The sequence below is a fragment of the Monodon monoceros genome, unplaced genomic scaffold, assembly GCF_005190385.1.
Source record: "Monodon monoceros isolate NGI ecotype Baffin Bay Population unplaced genomic scaffold, NGI_Narwhal_1 Super_Scaffold_1, whole genome shotgun sequence".
In the NCBI taxonomy this organism is placed as follows: Eukaryota; Metazoa; Chordata; class Mammalia; order Artiodactyla; family Monodontidae; genus Monodon; species Monodon monoceros.
Window position 1 is genome coordinate 55,908,923 of NW_021703765.1, and position 22,798 is coordinate 55,931,720.

The 22,798-nt window shown below is 46.7% G+C and overlaps 1 protein-coding gene across 1 annotated transcript in view; it reads right to left on the reverse strand.

Annotated features, from left to right (window-relative positions):
- LAMA1 (laminin subunit alpha 1) overlaps positions 1-8,594 on the reverse strand; it is a 160,176-nt gene extending 151,582 nt beyond the window's left edge. Inside the window, exon 1 of the mRNA XM_029222204.1 lies at positions 8,509-8,594. Within this exon, the coding sequence (XP_029078037.1) occupies positions 8,509-8,581 (73 nt within the window). The 5' untranslated portion in view covers positions 8,582-8,594. The remainder of the gene's footprint in view (positions 1-8,508) is intronic.
- Between the last annotated feature and the right edge of the window lie 14,204 nt (positions 8,595-22,798).

Consider the following 22,798-nt stretch of genomic DNA (forward strand, 5'->3'; position numbering starts at 1 on the left):
GTGTGTCTGGTGTGTGTGTGGTGTGTGTCTGGTGTGTGGTGTGTGTGGTGTGTGCGGTGTGGGGTGTGGGGTGTGCTAGGGATGTAGAAGGTAGAAAGGCTCTTATTTTGCTGTTGGAGCTTGAAGGGAAGTCATAAGCCAAACACTGAAAAAACCTTCTAACATGCAAATGACCAGGCCCCACCCCAGACCACATAAATTGTAGTCCCTAGGCGGCAGGGGTGGGCGGGGTGCCTGGGCATTCATGTGATTAAAATCTAACGCGCAGCCCAGACAGAGAATTTCTGAACTAACTGTACCTGCTCTCCACGCGCAAAGAGCTGGCCAAGCAGGTAAGCTGTGAGGCCCCCTGAGACAAAGGAAGTCTGGAGGAGTAGATGTCACCCAGCAGGGGGTTTGGTGAGGAAGCTAAGGCAGGGCACTCGCTGCCCCTCCCCTCTCCCCACCCCCACCCCACCCCCACGGGGCCTGCTTGCCGCAACCTGAACTTCTGTGACTGGGAGCAAGCAAAATACAGATGCTAACTTCCACCTGTGCTACTTGAATCCCCTCAGCCATGATTTCTCATGGAGAACGTTTCTTTCTAGCTATGCACTTGGACTTCCTCAAAAACAATTCCATCAAGAACGTCCATAGTGGAATCATAATGAGGAAAGCAGCTGAGGAGGACCTCAGGACACACCCCGACTTGGGGCCTGGAAGGTTGAGGGTCCACTACACGTTTGGTGCATGAAACTGAGCAAGTGAATGAGCAAACACGGGGGAAAATCTAGAAACACTGACTAGAAATGACAACGATCCCACAAGAAAACATTATTCCCTACCCCAAGAAGGTATCAAGGATTTAAAATGCCAACTCCCTTACAAGAAAAGCGGTGGGAGCTCCCAAAGACATTTCACAACGTTCATGAATATCTCAAACTCTCCCCACCCCAAACTGCTAGGATGAACAAAAGTGCAGCCATGAAGCCAGGGCAGAGTTGTAAAGAGTTGGGAAAACTAGATCACGTACAAAAACAAAGACAGAAATGCCTGAATTGGAGATTCAGAAGGAAGGGGCTGAAGGATGGACAGTGGGAATTTTGAGGATGGGGAAAGAGTGCTAGCCCACCACAGGACAGAGCAACAGGGACAGAAAGTACACCAAGTGGCAAAGATAGTTCTGGAAACAACTATTTAAACTAGAAACCCAACAGGCTCAGCTTGAAGGCCAGTTGGAAAATTCCTTCCGCCTCTGGTATCCAGATAGGAATAAGGTTTCCTGAAACAGATTCTAGATGCTACTCAGACCTGTGGAATCCTAATTCTCTCCAGTGGTATGAAATCTAGGAAGCTGGAGGACCTCCTGCCCCGAGAGGAGCCGGGCTCAGGGCTGGGTTTGCAATCCAGGGGCTGGGTAAGGGTTTCATCGTTGTTAAGGCAACCCCGTTGCCTCTGCGGGGGGCTGGGGGGGCGGTTTGTTGGCGTTACTGCCCTCTCACTGCCTAGGGCTCAGGTCCCAGCACGAGAACCTGTGCCCCCAAGTTATCTGTGTGTGGAAAGAAATGTGGGGAGCTAAGGTTTTGCTCTTTGAAAGAACAATGTCCCCTCTTTTTGACCTTGATCGATGGCATTCTGGGCAAGCCATCCACAAGAGGACCAGATGGCAACTCTGGCTGGATGGGAACCCCGACTGATCACAAAATACAATGCAAGTTCAAAAATGGCCATAGAGGCCATAAAAACAAGTCTGCCCTGGGGCGGGGACCAACTGGCCATGGGGGATCGGCTGAGGCTTCAGGTAGAGAGTGGGGATGCCACTCAAGTGAGGGAGTCATGGGAACAAATCACACAGCCCAGAGTCAATACCTGACTTTGTGAATCTGGGGGGATGACGGACGGCTGTGGCCAGCGGGTGAAGCCAAGGGGTGCATTATGAAGACAGTGGTTAAGGAGCACCAGTCTCACCGCCATGTGGGACTAGATTAGAAGAGTGGATGCTGCCATCAGAGACTTATTCCAAGTGGCTGGTTATAGTCTTCTGGACAGACAGTGATCACCTGCAGTGTAACAAAGAGGAACAAAGGCAAAAAAACCAAAAAAACAATCAGGGACCTTTTTAAAGGAAAAAACGAAAATGCAGAGGGATGATTTAGATAGGGGGAATACCAAAAAAAGAAAAGAAAGAAAAGGAAGATGAAACCAAGGCGACCGAAAGAATGCCATAAACTGGGAGAAACAGGGAAAGAAGTCATTGGAGCAGGAAAGAATTCCTGTGCTGGGCCTGAGATAACAAGAGAATCGCTTTTAGTGAGTAAAATCCTGCCATTACAAAGAGGTTGGAAGACATGTAAAAGTGGGGTGTACAGTAATCAGCATTGTGGAGCGAGGTTTTTCTCCTTTCTGAATGTCCCCTCTTAACTAAAGAAGATCTGCTAAACTTAAGCATCTTTTATATTGTTGTAAAGAGTTTCCTGAGGTTCTGGCAGGAAATTATGGAGCAATGCAACAAAATGCAGGAAATCCTTCAGGGAATGGGAAAAGATGGCACTTTCCATAAATACTCATGGAGCTAAATCTGACATTCCCATCAGCAAGGCAGGAGGTTCTCTGGCACAAGAACTGGAGTCATACTGCCTGCTGGGCCAGCAGATCCGACTTCAAAGATAAGTTCAGGAATGAAGAGATTCAGACTTCAAATGATTGAATCAAAAAAGGGAAAAAATGCACACACACGCTGAAATCAGGATCTGATGTGTTTCCACAGCATTGTTTCTGGATTAACCTCTGAGGTAAATGCTTACCTAGGCAAGAATGTTATCCACCATGCTGGTGTGGAATCTCAGTGTTTCCATTGTCTGTCTCCTGCCCCTAAGCAAGACACAAAATCACTGGGAACAAGTTACCCCAAAGAAAGCTCTCCCGATCCAGCCCTGAGAAAACACAGACGCTGGTGGCAAGCATCTGTGCCGTGAAATGGTTACTCTGAGCGCTGTCACCTCAGTACAAAGGACATGAAGATGCAATGAACCCAGCTGGAGTGCAGCATTTTACACTGAAATAGCTCCCTGGCAGGCATGTCCCAACAGAACCCAAGTTCACGAACTTACCTAAATTACTTCTATAAAGGAGTTTCTTCTCCTCATTAATTTTGAAATGCATTTATTTACTCAACTGTCCATGGATACACGCTAGGATTTTAGAAATAAAACAAGTAAAATAATTATTTGAAAGCGTGTAAATAAGCTACATACATCCTTCTTAGGAGACTACAGTTTATCTTGTTCATCCAAACATTTCTGAGGAATATCAGTAACAGGTCCAGCTAAGGTCTCAGAGCAAGAGTTCTCTCTGGTTATCTCCACTTAACTTTGTATTCAAGGTGCAGGTACAGGCTTAACTATATTCATCAGGAATTATTATTATTACTTGTTGTTGTTGTTGTTTTGCGGTACGCGGGCCTCTCACCGCCGCGGCCTCTCCGGCTGCGGAGCACAGGCTCCAGATGCGCAGGCTCAGCGGCCATGGCTCACGGGCCTAGCCGCTCCGAGGCATGTGGGATCCTCCCGGACCAGAGCACGAACCGGCGTCCCCTGCATCGGCAGGTGGACTCTCAGCCACTGCACCACCAGGGAAGCCCAGGAATTATTTTCAAAATTTAAGTTTTTCTGTGTCTGCCATTGTCGTTCCAGTAATAAATCATACTTTTTGGAAAAATAAATAACACACTATCCTTAACTTCGGATAGAGTTATTCTTAAACTTAACCCCTCTACATCATAAATCGTCTAAATATATATTTTTAAAATTATTTACAGCTTCAGGAATAGCTTATTAATGCTACAGTAAGCAATACTTTCAGAAGGAGTACAGGGTCATGAAAGCAATCAATGAGCTAGTTTTTAAATTCCAAAAGATCTAGGAAACAAGGCTCTAATACCGTCTGTCAAAGGCCACGTTGAAAGGGACAAGTTGGAAAGTGAAAAGTCGGTAAGTGTAGACATTGATTAAGTGATGCATTTAACATCCGGCAGCAGGGATATTAAAGAAATAGCACGAAGGAAGGGCAGTGGAGATAGGAAGAGTGTTTCCTGTTTTATCAGGAAATAACTAGTACCTTTCTTATACTATTAGGAAGTGCTAGGGAGGAAGCAGGTTTTAGGAAGTAGCTTGCTTTTAGGAGTTACATGAAGAAACATGTAAGGAAAGATACTCAAGAAACTCAAAACCATAGTTGCCTCAGAAGTAGGTGACTTAACCTTTTCTATATACCCTTTGGTATCTTTTGAACTTTGTACCATGGGCATGGATTACCTATTCAAAAATAGTTTTTAAAGTTACTTGATTCGTGAATAAAGATATTAATCTCAATGTGGCTCAACCAAGACAGGTGGTTATTAACCACCAGGAACATGGCACAGCGATGGACATCCAGTTGGGAATAAAACAGCCCCTGCCCTCAGGAAGCCCAGGTCAGTGGGTGAGACAGATCAGTGAGCCACTTGCTTAGGCCACCAGGAGAAGGACAACAATAATGCTAAGGGACCAGAGCACCAGGAGTCTAGGGAAGGGCACATCATAAATACTTCCGCAATGACGGTACCGGGGAGGTTTCTGGGGGTTTTAGACTGCAAATGGGAGGCTTGTCCAGCGCTGAATAGCCCATGTGCCCGGCATCACTGGTCAGCTATGAACAGGGGCACGTTCATCCCCAGGTAACACCCTGAGCTCTGGGCCAGCAAGCCAGCTGGGTCCCAGCCTCCTCCTTTAGCCCCATGGGATTCTCCAATGTCATTTTGTATGTCTGTGTTATGAAATCAGGAGTTTGAGAGGCGTTAGTCCAAGCCTATAGGGTGGTACTTCTAGAAAAATCACGGTGATGGTGGTGCCGAAGATGGAGAGGAGAGGAAGAGGGAGGCCCAATGAGAGAATCGTCACAATATTTCATGGGAAAGACAAACAGTTCCTGAGCCTAGTCAGCAGTGGGGACAAAAATGGGAGATGGATTGCACAGATTTTCAAGAGGTAAAATCAACAAGTCTTAATGCCCAAATGAATGTGGGTCCAGGATGGTGAGGACGCACCACAGGCGGGACAGTTAAGACCATCACCATGGACTGCGTGCCTATGATGCTGACATGCCCAATGCTGGGCCAATTTTCTCCCTGTGTTACTGAATCACATCAGTTCTCTGCATTTCACAGATCCAGAGATGCTGAGAAACTTAACCAACATCACGGCTCATCAAAGTGACAGGTCTGGCATTTGAGCCCAAGACTACTTGATTCCAAACCCAGACTCCAAATTCCAGAGAATACAGCTGGCAAGAGGGCCTCCCAATAGTTCTGTGCAAAATAGTAATAATGATGCTTAGATAATGCTTATTGAGGGCTGATCCTGGGTTAGGCACTGTTCTAAGAACTTATCTTGCATTCTTTCATTTCATCATGAACAGCCTCTCCAAGGAGGCACCATTACTACTCCCACTTACAGATGGTGAAACCAAAGCACAGAGAGGTTAAGTAACTTGCCCAATTTCCCACAGCTTGTAAAGCCAAAAAGTAAAACACCTAAAGCTTAAAGGCATATCTTGTCCTTTCTCCATAAAAACCTACTGTAGGGCTTCCCTGGTGGCGCACTGGTTGAGAGTCCGCCTGCCGATGCAGGGGACACGGGTTCGTGCCCCGGTCTGGGAGGATCCCACATGCCGTGGAGCAGCTGGGCCCGTGAGCCATGGCTGCTGAGCCTGCGCGTCCGGAGCCTGTGCTCTGCAACGGGAGAGGCCACAACAGTGAGAGGCCCACGTACCCCAAAAAAAAAAAAACACAAAAAAACCTACTGTAGATGATAATGAATATCTGTAGAAACTTATGAATTATTCTAAAATTGTAGGGTGTCTCAAGGAAGATTACCTTGAAATAAGTGGTCATATAAACATTTTACAATACTGGCGATTCTAAGAGTGGCACGAGACACTATGGAACAGCATGTGTTTATTTCATATCCTTGTTGCATTTGAATTCTCGATGGTGCTATATTAACTACAGATGTAGGCTTTATATTAATGTCTGGAAAAGTGGAAGAGAAAAAAGGAATGGGCCAAAGTCTGGGATACGTAGGAAGTGGGCAGTGATGTTTTTATTACACAATCCTTGTTTCCAACTGCTAAAAATCAGTATTTTTTCTTGGCCCTTACTTGGGGAACACAGCTACAGGAAAGAAAAATGCACCTTTGAAAGCCATTCAGGTACACACTTCACTGGAGAGCACATACATGCTAAATTTGAATGCTACATCATTTATGAGAATGAAGTAAATTTCCTCTAGTCATAGAACAGATTTTTTCCCCTATCCTTGGAATTGTCTATTTTTACTAAGAAAAAAAAAAAAAAAACCAGTTCAAAACAAGAGTTGCTGAGCTGACCTGTGAAGCAACTATAATCCATGTAAATGCCAGCTGTGGACGTAACACAACATTATTGTTAGAAATATACCACCTAGTATTTTATACTTAGGAATAGCTCACTTTGCACAGGTTACATCTCAAAGGAACTGAGCTATTGGGTCACATACCATGAGATGTAAAGTAATCCAGAGAGGCTGTGAAATGATAGAGAATTCCTAATAATCTGAATGCTATAGGATGATTGTTTTAAAAAATATAAGCACCAGATAACTAACTCACTGATGATGCTAGTCAGAATTATTTTATTATTATATTATGACCAGATTACACCATTTCACTAGCCATTCATGCTATATACATGGGGTCCCAACTTATATTTTAAAAAGTCAAAACTCCCTTAAAGGTGCCTGTTAGGAAGGGTGACGGTTGTGGGGTGAGGACTGAAAATCTGGAAGGTAGTGTGAAGGATTCAAAGGCTCCCACGCAGTGGGTGGTTTTCCGCAGCATCTTAAAGCAGGAAAGCCCCACGCGGTCCCACTTTCTCCAAACACCATTCACAGCCGCCCAGGCCAAGTGCTGAGCCCAGAGGGGGGCGGAAAACACTCAGGGCATCTCCCCAGTCCAGGACTTTCAATTTCTTAGAACAAGGAAGCTGAGTCCAGCTGCTCTCCCTCCACCCTGTGGGAAACCAGGCTTTTCACTGTCAGCAACCCGAGAGAAAGGCGCTCAGCTCGAAGAGTCCAAGCCCGCTCTCCCGCAAGGCCGGCCCCTTTCTTCCCGGGATAACTATGTAAATTCCCTGCATCCCAGCCCCCGCCTCGCGCAGAACGGACGCCCAGCCATTCAAAGCGTGTCGCTCGCTCCGGTCCAGCGCTTCCACCACGAATGCGCCAATGAATGGGACGGGCTACAAAGTTCACATTTCAGCACGATGCCAAACACCCATCTTTCCCACGGGGTATTTCGCGTTCTGCCTGCCCACTTTTTTTTTTTTTTAATTGGAGTTTAGTTGCTTTACAATATTGTGTTAGTTTCTACTGTACAGCAAAGTAAATCAGCTATATGTATACATATATCCCTTCTTTTTTGGATTTCCTTCCCTTTTAGGTCACCACAGAGCCTTGAGTAGAGTTCCCTGTGCTATACAGTCGGTTCTCATTAGTTATGTTTTATACATAGTAGTGTATTGGCATATATACACCGCCTACCTACTTTTGGCCTGCACTTTCCTCCGTTTTTAATGGCACGTGTATTTGTGGGAGCATGCCCGCGGTCACGTATTGCATACATTAAGACGTTTTCAACAAATATTTGTGACCGCCTAGCCAACAGCCGGCGCCGAGAAGCCTTAGCCTCTGGGGAAAGCGGGCACGGTATTGTCCACAGAAACCGGAGAGGGGTTTCCCTTTCTCTGGGGCACTGACAGAAGCTTTGAAAGTTCGCTTCGGGTTTCTGTTCTTCGCCAACGTTGCCCCGCGAGTCAGCGTGTCCGCGCAGCCAGCCAGCGTCCAAATTCCCGCTCCCTCACCCCGAAGTGACCACCGTCTATGCTGCGAGGGAACGGCCGGTTCGGTCACTTCGCGGCCTGCACCCAGCGCGCCCGGGAGGCGCGTCCAGGCCCTGTACGCCGCCCGCGGCCGGTTTCCACGTCCGCTCCTCCCCGCGCACTACCCGCGCGCCGGCCCGCCCCGAGTGGCCATGGGACCGCCCCCTTTCCCGGCCGCGGACCACCAGCTTTCCGCCGCCGGTCGGTGGCGGGGACTCTGTGGGCGCCTTTCCCATTCATTCTCCGCCCACCCGCCGCAGCCCAGACCGAGAGCTGGGCCAGCGCGGCTCTCCATAGGGGCTCCCGGGTCGCCAAGCCAGACCCGGGAACCCAGAGCCCGAGGAGGGGAAGCCCGAGGCGCGGATGAGGAGGCTGCGTCCGTCAGGGGTGCTCCCCTAGCCCTCTCCGCCCCCCCCGGCCGGGCGACCTTTCCAGGGGCCGCACGGGAGACCCACGTGTCTGGTCCCCGGTCAGGGGTGAACGCGGATGCGCGCACCGACCTCAGGCGCGGCCAGGCGTGGGGCTTTGTCCCGTAGCCTTCCCGCCCGCCAGGGGACCGGGACGCGACCCGGGCTCACCTCTCTGCTGACCCTGCACGGCGACCCAGAGCAGCGAGGCCAGGAGCGCCAGCCCCGCGCCGCCGCCACGCATCTCGTCTCTGCCGTTCGGGTGGCTCCGAGGAAAAAGCGGCGACCGCGCGCCGGGACTCGGCGGAGCGCGAGTCTGCGCTCCTGCGGGCCCCTCGGACACACCCCCGCCGACCTCCGGCGCGCCCGGCCCCGCCCCGCGGCCTTCACCAGAGACCCCTCCCCCTGGAGACCTCCTCCCCCAGTCCGGAGACCCCTCCCCAAGGAGACCCACTCCGAGAGCCCTCCCCATGGAGGCTCCTCCCCCCAGAGACCTCCCCCCGCCCCGAGAGCTTTCCTCCCTCTCTCCAGAGACCCCTCCCCACAGAGACTCCCTCCCCCCAAGGCCCCTGCCCCCCGAGGCCCCCGCGCTCGGCCCGCGGGGACCGCCAGAGCCATCCCCCAACTCGGAGGTGGCGTGGGGGTCGACCCGCTGCAGCCGCGGGCTCGGAGTTGGGGGGCGGGCGGAGAAAGTGGGATGGAGGGGGTGCGGAGGAGATCTGCCGAAGTTGGCCGGAGCGGATGGATCCGAGAAAGTATTTGCCCTGTTGACCTTTCCCGCCCCAGCGCGGCCCTGCAGCCGAGCCCGAGGCCGGGACCCCGCGCCGCCGCCGACGCCGCCGCGGCCGGGCCCGCCGCTCTTCTAGCCCGCGCCCGAGGGGCCCCGGCCTCGCCCCGAGGATGGGACCCCGGGCCTACTGACCGGCGCCCCTGTCCCCCAGGGGGTGGTGGCTCGGGCCTGGCCGAGAGCCTCCCCTCCCAGGAAGGGACTCTCTGGGGCTTTTAGCTGCCAGCCTCCCCGCTCTGCTGTTGGCAAAGGATTTTGTGAAGGTTTTTCTGAAAATGAGTTGTAATTTGTTTCCCACTTTGCCTAAGAAAAGCAAGAAGAATCGCTTGGATTTAATTATTATCATTAGCATACCCTTACTGTTCAAGAAAGAGGGCTTATGGGGGGGAGCGGAGTTCAGTCTTAACAGGAGATTTCAACAGCTTTGTTCTTTTTTTAAAACTACATCTGGTCCCCGTTAAAGAATTTTTAATTTCCTCTGATTTTTTTTCCTATTGAAAGTATTCATAACACTTTGCAGATCTCACTTTCTCACAATATAAACATGCAAGATAACGTAAGTCACTTATTACGGCCCACGCTCTCATTTTTGTCTTTTTTTTTGCCTCATAGGGAGATAATTTTATTTCAGTTGTGTCAATCAATTTGACAACCTCACCAATTACAGTTTTTCTCAAGACATATCCTTCCACACTTAATAAAATATTATAATATGAGCAATTATTATTACTTTTAATCATAGAAGTACAGAACAAAAAGGTAGAATTTGGCCCTTTAAAAAGGATGCAATATGGTTAGGTAAGAAGGTACGCATCACAGTACTGAATTTAAAATGCAGACGTTCTTAACTATTAAAATATTTAAGTATTAAAGTATTAAGTATTTAACAAATCAATGATGACATTCAGTCATCATTTAATAAGTAATCAAGGATTGAGCATTTAATATTAAAAGAATTACAAGTGTTTCTGCACTGAAATAACTTTGTATTTACATTATACACATACAGATATATCTTTTTGAATGTCTTAAGAGCATTCATGTAGATTAGCTCATGGGATCTTCCCAATTCTAAAAGATGCAATTACCCTTGTATGAGAGATGAGAAAGTGAGTTCAGGGGGTTTAGGTCCCAATGTCGGTGAATGTCCCGTTCAGCGCTAGTCCCCAGATCTGATTTCTGGTCCTGCGTTCTCTCCCTAGCTGCACTGAGACCGTGGAGGATGAGCTGAAAGGCAACAGGGGAATCACGAGGGGTCACCTGTCCCCCCCATATCCTGGGTTCCTAGAAAGTCCCTCCGGACTTCAGTCAGACCTTGTCTTTGAACTGCAGACAGGGAACTCAGGCTCCTGATTTAGGGAAACGAAGGGTCAGCACATCTGAGGAGTGAATAAGAAGCATCAAAAGTTGCCAAGTTGGCCTGTTTTGTCACTGCTCAAAATTAAGCAGAAAGATTTCAGCGAAAGAAGAATTTCAGAAGCCACTTTAATGAACAAGCTTGGATAAGATGGAACAGTAAAAATGTCACAATTCTACGTGTCTTATGAAACCCTGCAGTGCAAAATGTTCCCATTCTTTAGCAGGCTTGGAAATATCTAAATTAGCTACAGCACCATGGAAGGTCAGAGGTGGCCTGTTCAAGGTGAAAACGATATAAGAATGTTCATGTTTTGTGAGAAAGTAGAAATTCAGCTCAACCAGGCATCCAAAGATGCTGGCTTCAATGTCACCTGTAAATAAAGAACAAGGACAATGCCTAAATGCTAAGCAAGGGTTAAATGGTTAATAATTTATAGTAATCAAGTGATAAGCTAATATGTACCCATTTTTAAAGTATGAAAACTTTAAAAACTTACAAAAAACATTAAGTAAGAAAAGCAAAATTCCAGTTAACATGGGCATCCTGGTTATAATTATATAAAATAGCACGTGTAAACAAGACACTAGAAGGCAGGTTACAGAAGAAAACTGTTGTGTTCAGCTGATAAGAGGGCAAATGGTGGGGTAGGTGCTTCTAACAATGATAAAGAACTTGAGCCAGGCTCAGAGACGGCTCTCATTCCCCCTCACTTACTAGAAATGACATTGTGGGCAAGTTTCCTCATCCGTAACATAGGAATAATAATAGTGCCAACTTCCTTCATTCAACAAATACTTTTTGAGTGCCTGTTAAGTACCAGGTGCGATGGATTCACCATTAAACTAGACAGGGTCTCACCTCTGTGGAGTATTCAGTCTGACAGTTAAGACAGAAAGAAAAGTATACTAAAATTATAAACGTAATAAGTTCTGTAAAGGAAACAACAGTTCACTGAGATAGAGAATTTGAGACCAAGCATTGATCGGGCAGTTTGGGAAGGTTTTGCTGAGAAACTTCGTCATAAGGATTCAATGGATGCAATTGAGGATTCAAAGGATGCAATGAATAAGGATTGAAATAAGGATTCAAAGGATGCAATGTCTATAAATCACCCACACTCTGCCTAACATACACTAAATGCTCAAGAAAGATGAATTATTATTTCAATTTTTTCTAATACTACTATATTTTTCAATTAAAAGAAAAAAAATAAACCCTGCTCGATTATGAACATGTTTCAGAACAAGAGTTCAGACAGAGTGAGATGGGCTAGATCAGAGCTTTCAGAACCACTTGGGGGATCTTGTTAAAATGCAGACTCCAGTGCAGTAGGGCTGGGATTAGAGGCCTGAGTTTCCTCATCTCTAACAAGCTCCTGGGTGATGCTGATGCTTTTGGTAGGCAGAGCACACCCTGAACAGAAGTCCCTGGCTTGCCTGTCCTTGATCTTGCCTGCAAATTGGAATCAACGGAGGAGTTTGAAAAGATACTGATGTTCATTTCTACTCCCAGAGATTCGGGTTCAGTTGGTAAGGGGTGCAGTCTAGACATTAAAATATTTTAAGGCTCTCCAGGTGCTAACGTGCAACAAAATTGGAGAAACCCTGGGCTAGACTGGCCAGCTCCTGCAGGGAAGTTAATCCAGGTCTAGTCATTGGTGGCTGGGCAGGCTGGAGGAGCCAGTCTCAGAGAAGTATGGTCACAGGCAAGAGGAGGAAGCACGGCCTGACAGATGTTTTCCCTCGAGGACAGACAGCCACGTAGCAGGAACCCAGCCAGTGATGCCCAGAGCATGAGGCAGGACCGTTTCTCTGGAGGCTTGGAATAAGCAAGGCTGCCCTTTAGTTCTAAAGGAATTTAGATTCCAGGCAGGGACATCACACTAGGATCCAGGCACCAAGCCTGGAGTATACAGCTGGGGGGGTTAATTACCAGGAAAGAGGTAAGAGGTCAGTCACTAAAATTGGGTTATGGTGTCAGAATCTGATCCAAGGCAAAGCTAAAGAGGCTGAGTGTAAGCTAAGCTTCTTAACGTCCCGTGGCAATAAATAAGGTGATTAGGAGACTAAGCCTTAGGCAGGGGTGAGGGGTGCTGGTCCAGTAGACAGAGTAAGCAAATTAGGGATGGAGGCCGAATAGTGCACCCCAGAGATGTGCACGTCCTAATGGCTGGAACCTGGGAGGATGTTATGCTACGTGACAAAATGCACGAAAAGTTGCAGCATGATTCAATAGGAATTTTTACAATAACTTTATCTATTGATATTTATTCATTCATAACCCCAAACTGGAACCAAGCCACGTGTCCATCTCCAGGAGAATGGATTTTAAAATGTTGGATGTTTTGCAATGGAATGTTACTTGATAGTAAAGCAGAATGAACTACTGGCTCACACACCACATGAATGCATTTAAAAAAGAATTTTGCTGGGCTTCCCTGGTAGCTCAGTGGTTAGCAATCTGCCTGCCAATGCAGGGGACGCAGGTTCGAGTCCTCGTCTGGGAAGATCCCACATGCCGCAGAGCAACTAAGCCCGTGCACCACAACTACCGAGCCTGCGCTCTAGAGCCCACGAGACACAACTACTGAGCCTGCACGCCACAGCTACCGAAGCCTGTGAGCTACAACTACTGAGCCCACGCACCTAGAGCCCGTGCTCCGCCACAAGAGAAGCCACCACAATGAGAAGCCCACACACTGCAATGAAGAGTAGCTTCTGCTCGCCTCAACTAGAGAAAGCCCGTGTGCAGCAATGAAGACCCAACGCAGCCAAAAATTTAAAAATAAATAAAAAATTAAAAAAACATTATGGTAAGAGAAAGAAGCCGGACCCAAAAGAGTCTATTAAGGGAAGTTTAGCAACAGGCAAAACTAATCAAAAGAGTGCTTGCCTATGGAGAGAGTGAAGATCGACTGGAAAAAAACAAAAGGGAACCTGGGGTCATGGAAATGTTCTGTATCCTGGTTGGGGTGTTGGTTTTATGCATACAAACATTCACCAAAATTCATTCAATTATATAGATTTAGGGTCCATGCATTTCTCTGTATAAATAAGGATCTTGAGATGAAGTGATTTTCCTGGGTTTTCTGGGTGGGCCCAATGTAATCCCAGAGGTCCTTGTAAGTGAAACGGGAGGTGGGAGGGGAGGGGAGGGGAATCAGGGAGATTTAGTGTGACACAACCGAACCTGCCATTGATGGCTTTGAAGACAGGGGAAGGGGACCGTGTTCCAGAAATTCGGCAGCTTCTAGAGGCTGGAAAGGCAGGGAAACACATTCTCCCCCAGAGGCTCCGGAAAGAACCAGCTCTGAGGACACATTGACTTCAGCCAAGTGAAAGTCCATTTTGGACTTCAGACTTCCAGAACTGTAAGACAATAAATTCCGGTTGTTTTAAGGCACTAAATTTATGGTGATTTGTGATAGCTGCAATGGGGAACCAAGATACTAGGTAAAGACTATGGCCCAGAAATCAGATATAGATGATATTGGGGGGAAAAATAATAAGTAGCTAAAATCTAAGCAGATAAAAATTGAGATCTAAGCAGATACTGAAGATTCCATTCGTGTCCATGATAAAGAAAGATCAGAAAAAGGAATAATTTGAAGAAATTACATGAATTATTAAGGAGAAGGGAAAAAAAGAAGAGAAGGTCTCAGAGCTCAGCAGTAGAGGAGGGCCTGGGGCGGGACAGGACTGCTTTTCTGAGGGACCGTGAGGTTTATAAGCTTTGGTCTTTGGGTAAGAACTGATGTTCTATAAACTCTGTAAACGAGTGGGCAAAGCAGCTATAAAGTGACAGGCAGGACTCTGCTTGTAGCCCAAGGGGACAGATAGCTACTTGCCTCCTGAGATCCAGGCTTCTCTTCTGAACACATGGTCACCCAGGTGGGACTGCATTTCCAGCCTCCCTTGCAGCTAGGCAGAAATAGTATTAGTCTGCCCAGGCTGCTGTAACAGAATACCATGGACTGGATGGCTTGAGCAACATGAATTTATTTTCTCACAGATCTGAAGTCCAAGATCAGGATTCCAGCTTATTCTGTTCCTGGTGAGACCTCTCCCAGCCTAGTAAATGGCCGGTCTTCTTGCTGTGTTTCCATATGGCCTTTCCTGTGTGTGCAAATAGAAAGCTCTCTGCTATCTCTTCCTACAAGGACATAGTCCTATTGGATCAGGGTCCCACCCTATTAACTTCATTTAACCTTAGTTACTTCCGGAGAGGCCCCATCTGCAAGTACAGCCACACTTAGGGGTTAGGGCTTCAATAAGGAATTTGAAGAGGACACAAACATTCAGTCCACAACAGACTCTGACTAGGTTCAAGCCAACAGGATATGAGCAGAGGTGAAGTGTATGACTTCAGTCCACCTTCAACTGAAGACCTCCTTGCCCTGCATGCTGGGTGGGCCCCTGTTTCACCAGCTTAAACTCACATGTTGTTTTGCCATGAAGCTTCTACTCCACAATGGTGGGCCAGTCCGGGAGGATGGCAAAGGAACATAACTTCATGAAAGAGAGCTGCCTTGCTGCCAGGACTGCATTTTGGAAGAAAGAAATAAAATGTTGTTAAGCTAAGCCACTGTATTTTGAAGTCCTTTATAAAGCCAACATAGTCTTACCCTAATACATCCTATAACCCCCCAAAACAGGCTCTCTATGTAGTTAACAGAAGTAACTTATCATGACTTTCCACCAGATTATTTTAAAATTAAAATAGAAAATTTTTAAGATACCTAAGCTTAATGAACTAGCCACTTCACAAGAGTCAGCTTCAAAAGAAGTTAATAGGGCTTCCCTGGTGGCTCAGTGGTTGAGAGTCCGCCCGCCGATGCAGGGGACACGGGTTCGTGCCCCGGTCCGGGAGGATCCCACATGCCGCGGAGCGGCTGGGCCCGTGAGCCATGGCCGCTGAGCCTGCGCGTCCGGAGCCTGTGCTCTGCAATGGGAGAGGCCACAACAGTGAGAGGCCCACGTACCAAAAAAAAAAAAAAAAAAAAAAAGTTAAGATAAATACCATCTCAAAGCCAAAACTTACCCTCAGTGTGCTCCAGGCCTGAGTAGAAAGCTACTTTCTCCCTCACCCTGAATTTCTTAACTTTGAATTAATTTTGATTCAAATAGTATGTCCTCATTTCATTACTTCTTACAAGATTTTTCTCTCTTGTTTTGGCTAGTCATAGCTTTTTCTTTTGCCTCAAACATTGTGTCTTATATCTGCTTCAATGTCAGGGAAAGTTTTACTTTTCAAAACTCTGTTATTAATATTTGTTTGCAAGAGTACAGAACCACATGAGTAGAATTATAATTAATGTCAGGAGCCTATCATGCCTTGCCTGGTCTAGAACTGCCTTATCAAATGAGAACATTTCTCACCGTTCAATTTAGGCCTGTACTTTTGACAACATTTCTTAGAAAACGTTTCTTAAGGAAATTTCCTAGCTTCTCCACTGTCTTTGTAGACATGGATGGGATAGTTTAACCACACTCCCACACACTCTCTGAGAACTACCTTCCCATGGTTCTGTTGTTACCGCAAGAAGACCCAGTTTGCACCACATGACCTTGTTCTACCCACCCATATCCAGGCCACCACTCCCCGCCTCACCCCCCGTGGCTTGGCCAATCACAGTCACTGTCTGAGACCCCACCTAGGTGGTGTACCTGAATCTTGGCACCATCTTGGTTTTTCAGCCTTCCTTACATCCACCTGCCAATAAACTCTCCTCTTTAACTATTTTGAGTTGGGTTTTTGTCACTTGAAACTGAGTCTTAATGCACTTTTTAAATATTTATACACCTTCCATTACTGATCATAGAGAATGTCAGGTAGTATCTGCCTTCTGACCCTTAATGGTTTCTTAAAGTGCTTGTATCATTTTACATTTGCAAATCTAAGTTTTCAGAGCATACTTAAAAAATACATTTAATTAGACTTTCACAAGAATTTCATACACAAATCAGGCCATGGCAAAAAATACAGGAATCAGACAGCCTAAGACCAAATACCAGTTCCCACATTAACTTAACTGGGTGATCACTGGGAAATTATTTGGCTTTCTTGTCCTTAGTTTCCTCATCTGTACACATAGAAGACCTATATCAAAAGATGAGAATCGGGCTTCCCTGGTGGCGCAGTGGTTGAGAGTCCGCCTACCGATGCAGGGGACGCAGTTTCGTGCCCCGGTCTGGGAAGATCCCACATGCCGCGGAGTGGCTGGGCCCGTGAGCCATGGTCGCTGAGCCTGCGCATCCGGAGCCTGTGCTCTGCAACGGGAGAGGCCACAACAGTGAGAGGCCCGCGTACAGCAAAAAAAAAAAAAAAACAAAGATGAGAATCAAGGTTCTTAGCATAGTTCCCAGTATCAAGTCAAGTAAGTGTCCAATAATTATTTTCTTCGATTATTGTCATTATCATCAGAGGATTAGAAAGCAATGTTGTTACAGCCACTGTCATGAAGATGGGCAGATCTGTCAGCACAGGCTTATAAAAGGCAGTTGGACACACGTGAAGAGATAAACCATTTTTCATCTTCTTATTTATATGGAAGAAGCACAAGAGACCCTAAGGGGAAAGGCAAACTAGAAACGAACATCTTCCTGAAAGCCAAGTAGTAGATAGCGATTAATGTAAAACAGCCACCAGCTACAGCAAAACCCAAAAAGATTTTTTAAAAATTTTGGCAGGGAATTGGTCATTAGGGAACTTGGTAAGTGTGTTTTTTCTTTCATCAAGGAAGAGGAAGCCAAATTGGGAGGTGGGGGGTGGTCTGGAAGACAGCTGTTCATAAGGACATGTAAACAGCATTTGTCCCCCAGACCCTGCAGGACATCCCTGCCTGCTGGGTATTTGTAACAATGAAAACCTTCAACAGGAAAGTTAGATTTTGAAATCAAGGTTTGCAGCACACAAGAAATTTAAAGCTGGACACAAATTATCTGAAAATTAGGAAATAGATGCTTATTTTAAAATTTATTTTATTGAAGTATTTACAACGTTGTTAATTTCTGCTGTACAGCAAAGTGATTCGGTTATACATATATATACATTCTTTTTCATATTCTTTTCCATTATCGTTTATCACAGGATTCTGAATATAGTTCCCTGTGCTATACAGTAGGACCTTGTTGTTTATCCATTCTATATATAATAGTTTGCATCAGGAAATAGATGTTTATAAAGATACTTGTCGTGTCATTTTCATCCGCCCTGGTTTGGGAGAAGACGCCTACAAACCACCACTGTTATTGGTGCTTTCTTCTGTTTTTTATTAAGGTCTCCTTCTATTCACTCCTTGCGGAGGCAGATATTCTACAATATTCTGCGCTTTCAGTTCTCAGAGCATTTCCTTTCTCCATGTTTATCTCCAGATTCCCGTCTTTCCTCTCTTTATAACACCTACATACGTTTCATCAGGAAGTCAATTTATAGTCAAATAACCTATAAACCTGGTAGTGATCTAGTGGCAGAGACAATATTCAAATTTTAGGAAGTAGACGTTACTAAGAAATAGGATTTGCGGTAGGAACAGACAGCATTCTTCCATCAAAAGGTCCTTTACAGGATTCAGGAAGCAGTTAACTCTGGAAGGCAACGTTGTATATTGGAAATTCAGAAGATCTAAGATTAAAATTGTGTTTCTGGAAAATGTGAGCTATTTGACTCTTGGACAGGTCAATTACCTTCTCTGAGCCTCAGTATTTCTCCTCTGTAAAATCTGGAAAACAACAGATGTTGTAATTACTGCCTCTAATGACAGCAATAATAATAACAGCTACCAGGTACTGAATGTTGAAAGGGTACTTTACACCCGTGATCTCCCGTATTCTGCTTCAATCTCTGTCCCAGGACTGCATCATGTCTGCGGAATGAGGCTAGAGAACTACACTGACCAGTGTCTCTTCAACACATGCCCACAGTCGTTAAAGTCGACCTTTAGAATTGCCTGGAGATCTCAGGACCTGCTCTAAACTGTTCACATGCCACTGATCGACCCCATCCTTTCAGAGCTCAGCCGCATTTCCCTCCGGCTAGGATGCCCATCTCTTCTTTTTCCTCCTGTTGAATTGATGGCCATCCTTCAAGACCCACCTCAAACATCCCGACCCCTAGGCAGCCTTCTGTGATTGGTCCAGTGCTCAAGGACTGCTTTCTCCTTTTTGTCACCAACGTACCTTGTAATGCAATCTCCATCATAACCAACCTGTGGATTTTATTAACCTCTTTTTCACATTAAGCAACAAATGCCTGCCCCTTTCTATTTTATTTTGTCTTACACTTCCCACAGTGTCTGAAACTAGACAAATTCTTGTTGAAAATGATAATCATGTTGCTGCATTCAACACTATGTAATAATGTTGGTGCAGTTCCTGCGTTATGCTAACACGTCACATAAACTATCTCCAAGTACTGTAAACATCCCAAGGTGGCAGAAGGCAACGTAAGCTACTAAGTATAAACAGAGTTCTCAGTTACAAGCAACACAAGCTGACCCTGGTCACCTTAAAAAGGGCAAGTTAATTCCGGAGATATTTGTGGAGTGGGGAGAATGGGGGTCACAGGATCCACAGGAACCTGGAGGATGGGGCTTGGAGAACGGGTAGGAACCGAGAGAGTTCCAGACGCTCGGCAACAGGCCCAAGGGCAAGGTCTCCCATCCAAACAGAACAGCTGACGCGGACTACAGCCCAAGAGCCATCTGACCTTCAAATGCCCGCTTCATCTTTGTTTTTCTAGCTCAACTTCCAAAACCTGGGGAACCAGTCACTGGCAGAGCTTAAATCCTGTGCCCATGTAGTTTTTTTTGTCTGTTTGTTTGTTTTGCGGTACGCGGGCCTCTCACTGTTGTGGCCTGTCCCATTGCGGAGCACAGGCTCCGGACGCGCAGGCTCCGGACGCGCAGGCTCAGCGGCCATGGCTCACGGGCCCAGCCGCTCCGCAGCATGTGGGATCTTCCCAGATCGGGGCACAAACCCGTGTCCTCTGCATCGGCGGGCGGACTCTCAACCACTGCGCCACCAGGGAAGCCCTCCAGTAGTTTTGACCAATGGGAAATAGAAGACAAATGAGCCAGGCTGAGACACCCTCTTGCTTCTCTCTACCAGGCACTGCGGGAAGGCCCGGGGTCTCCTTCTCCGCCCAGAGAAGCCGGCAGGCAGACGGGCCTGCTGAGCGCCCGTGAGCTGCTCTGGCTCATGCAGAAGCAGAATCAGCCCTGGCCTCACTCTGCTGCCTCCCCCTCTCCCACCTCTCTTCATTCTCCTCTTCTCCGTTGCCATGGATTTCACCTCCCAGCTAGAGTATCAGCATTTTAATCTTTGCCTCTGCATCTGTGTCTGAGATGCTGGGCTCGGAACAGAGCAACTAGGGACAAGTGGGAAGTTGGTTTGGCTACAGCAGTGAGACCACGGTGTGTAGGGAGAAACTGGGGCGAGGAATTTGAGCTTGAAACAGAAGTGATGGGAAGGGATTATAGATTCTTAAGCAGAGAAACAAGAGTGAAGTCTTTCTTAGAAAAGTCTGCTGGCAGTGAACAGAAACAGTGGAATCAAGCGAAATGGAAGGTGGGTGACTAGGGAGGTGATGGAGGTGAGGTGGGGAGAATGGAGAAGAGAGGGAATGGGGAAAAGTAGGATAAAACGAGATTTCAAAAGAAGAAACACGACTTAGTAACTAATTGGATACAGATGATCAAGGAAATCGGGGATTTACATTTTTCTTTCCAAAACCGCAAAAAACTGGTTACATGGGCAGGTGAGCCACTGGCAGAGGAAATCACGAGTCCAGTTGTTTGTTGTAGTTTTGATGTTACAAGAGAGTCCAAGGGAGATGTTAGAAAAACAGCTGGAAATTCGAGACAGATGGAGAGTTCCATTCTCTCTGCATGATCGTGAAGCCACAGACAGAAGTGAGCTCACGAAGTGGGATGCTCAGAGAGAGAGGTAGTGAGGACTCAAGTGAGAACAAGGCAAGGAGGGGCTCCTGGCAGATGGCCGAAGCCTTCTGTGGAAAGGAGGTGCAGAATCATCCACGGAAGGCGAGAGCTAGAGGAAGGAGATTCGAGGAAGGAATAGGACAGAGGATGAGCTAATGGCTATGGTGAGCACTCCAGGAAGCTGTAGGGAAGATGAGTGACACCCATTTTACTGAGCAGTCATGACGCCAGCTGCTTAACCCTCACGTGCAGAATCAACATTTCACTTGTTGAAATGATTGTTCATTTCAATCGTCCATTTCAAGGGTAAAACAATAAGAGGCTCTGAGAGGTTAACCAACTTGCTCAAAGTCACACACCTAAAATGTATATCAGTTCATTTCTGCTATGGTCACAAATCACCCCCAAACGTAATGGCTTAGAGCAATAATCATTTCTTTTCCTCCAGACGATTCTGTGGGTTGGCAGGTGGTCCAGTTCAGCAGGGAGCTTTTCCTGCTGGTCTTCCCTGGGCATGTTCACAAGGAACTAGTGATTTAGGGGGTGCCACGGTCGGGATGCCTGGAGCTAAACCACCGGAGAGCAGCATGGTCCGAGGAAGCTAATAGATTCCGTGACTTAGAAATTGATAAATTTAGAATAGATGAAATTAGAATGAGAACAAAATATCCAAAGTAACAGGAACGGAGAGCGAATCTAATATGTGGTAGAGAGCAGCTGCCTACAGCACATGGTAATAACAACAATTAGAGCTAATGGCTGTTGAGCATTTGCAGTGGGCCAGGCGCTGCTCTGAGGGCTTTTATGCATGATCTCATTTAATCCCCACCGCAATCCGATCCAGCACGGTCGTTAGCTTTATCTTTCAGTGAGGAAACAGGCTCAACATGCCTGGTAGCTTAACCAAGATGAATCCAGGCAGAGGGGTCAGGAGTTTGGAATTTGGAAGAAAGGTTTGATTGAGTGATTACAGTCTTGGTGTAGATGTCTTAGAATAATGAATTCCAGGACATGAGCCTGTTGGATGCTGACTAATACAAAGAAAAGTTTTAAAGGTAATGAGGACACAACTATGAGCCAAAGATACTGAAGGTCATGAACTTGGCTATGGAAGTCAAAAAGAATAACGATGGGGCTTCCCTGGTGGCGCGGTGGTTGAGAGTCCGCCTGCCGATGCAGGGGACACGGGTTCGTGCCCCGGTCCGGGAAGATCCCACATGCCGCAGAGCGGCTGGGCCCGTGAGCCATGGCCGCTGAGCCTGCGCGTCCGGAGCCTGGGCTCCGCAACGGGAGAGGCCACGACAGTGAGAGGCCCGCGTACGGCAAAAAACAAAACAAAACAAAACAAAAAACAAAAAGAATAACGATGGATAGATAATAAGGCAAAAAATTTAAAAAAGAATGCAAACCATGTCCTGAAGTCTCCAGTAAAATACAGGATGCGAAAAGTTTATACAATACTGTGAAACAAAAATAATAGACAAACACAGGAGAGGACGTATTGTCTGGACATGCCAGCTGCACTCTAGTAACAAACAACTCCCGAACCTCAGAAGAGAAAATAACCAAGGTATCTTTCCTGACCAACCATGGTGGGTTAGCTGTGGGTTCTGTTCACCCTTGTAACTCAGGTATCCAAGCTGACGGAGGCTTCATTCAATGCCTGCTTCCACAGGGAGATCAGCTCGGTGCTTTTTGCCCACCTAGAGGGGTGGGATAGGGAGGGTGGGAGGGAGACGCAAGAGGGAGGGGATAGGGGGATGTATGTATATGTATAGCTGATTCACTTTGTGATACAGCAGCAACTAACACACCATTGTAAAGCCATTATACTCCAATAAAGATGTTAAAAAAAAACGAAGCCAAAAAACACCTGCTTCCATAATCACTGTGTCCGCAAAAGAGGTACATCGCAGGCCAGCTCTTAAAGTTTCCATTTGCATGTTTTGGGCCAAGGCAAGTCACTGGGCCATACTAGCCTCAGGGGAATCTTACTGTGTGCCTGTAAGTGGAGAAGACCCAGAAATACTTGGAGAAAGGTTGCTAATGACAACCGCAGATACATTCTTGAGGATTCTGCTACGACATGAGACACATAACTAGAACATAGGTGTGGTATAGTCTAGGGATAGCACAGGGACACCAGCTGAGTATGCAGAATGAAATGGGGTGCAAGGGAAACAGAGCCGGGTGGTGAGGCCAGGTGAGGGGCAGCGGGATCAAAGCACAGTCAGGGTCACTCTCCAAACGGCAGCTGTGTGGATGGAAGATGCTGCAAACAGGGAAGCTTACTGTTAGAGCAGCTTGGAGTTCTCCTGAGCTCTCTCCTATTCAGGAAACTCTATTCCATATTAGGATGAGAAGGTTCTTTTCCTTT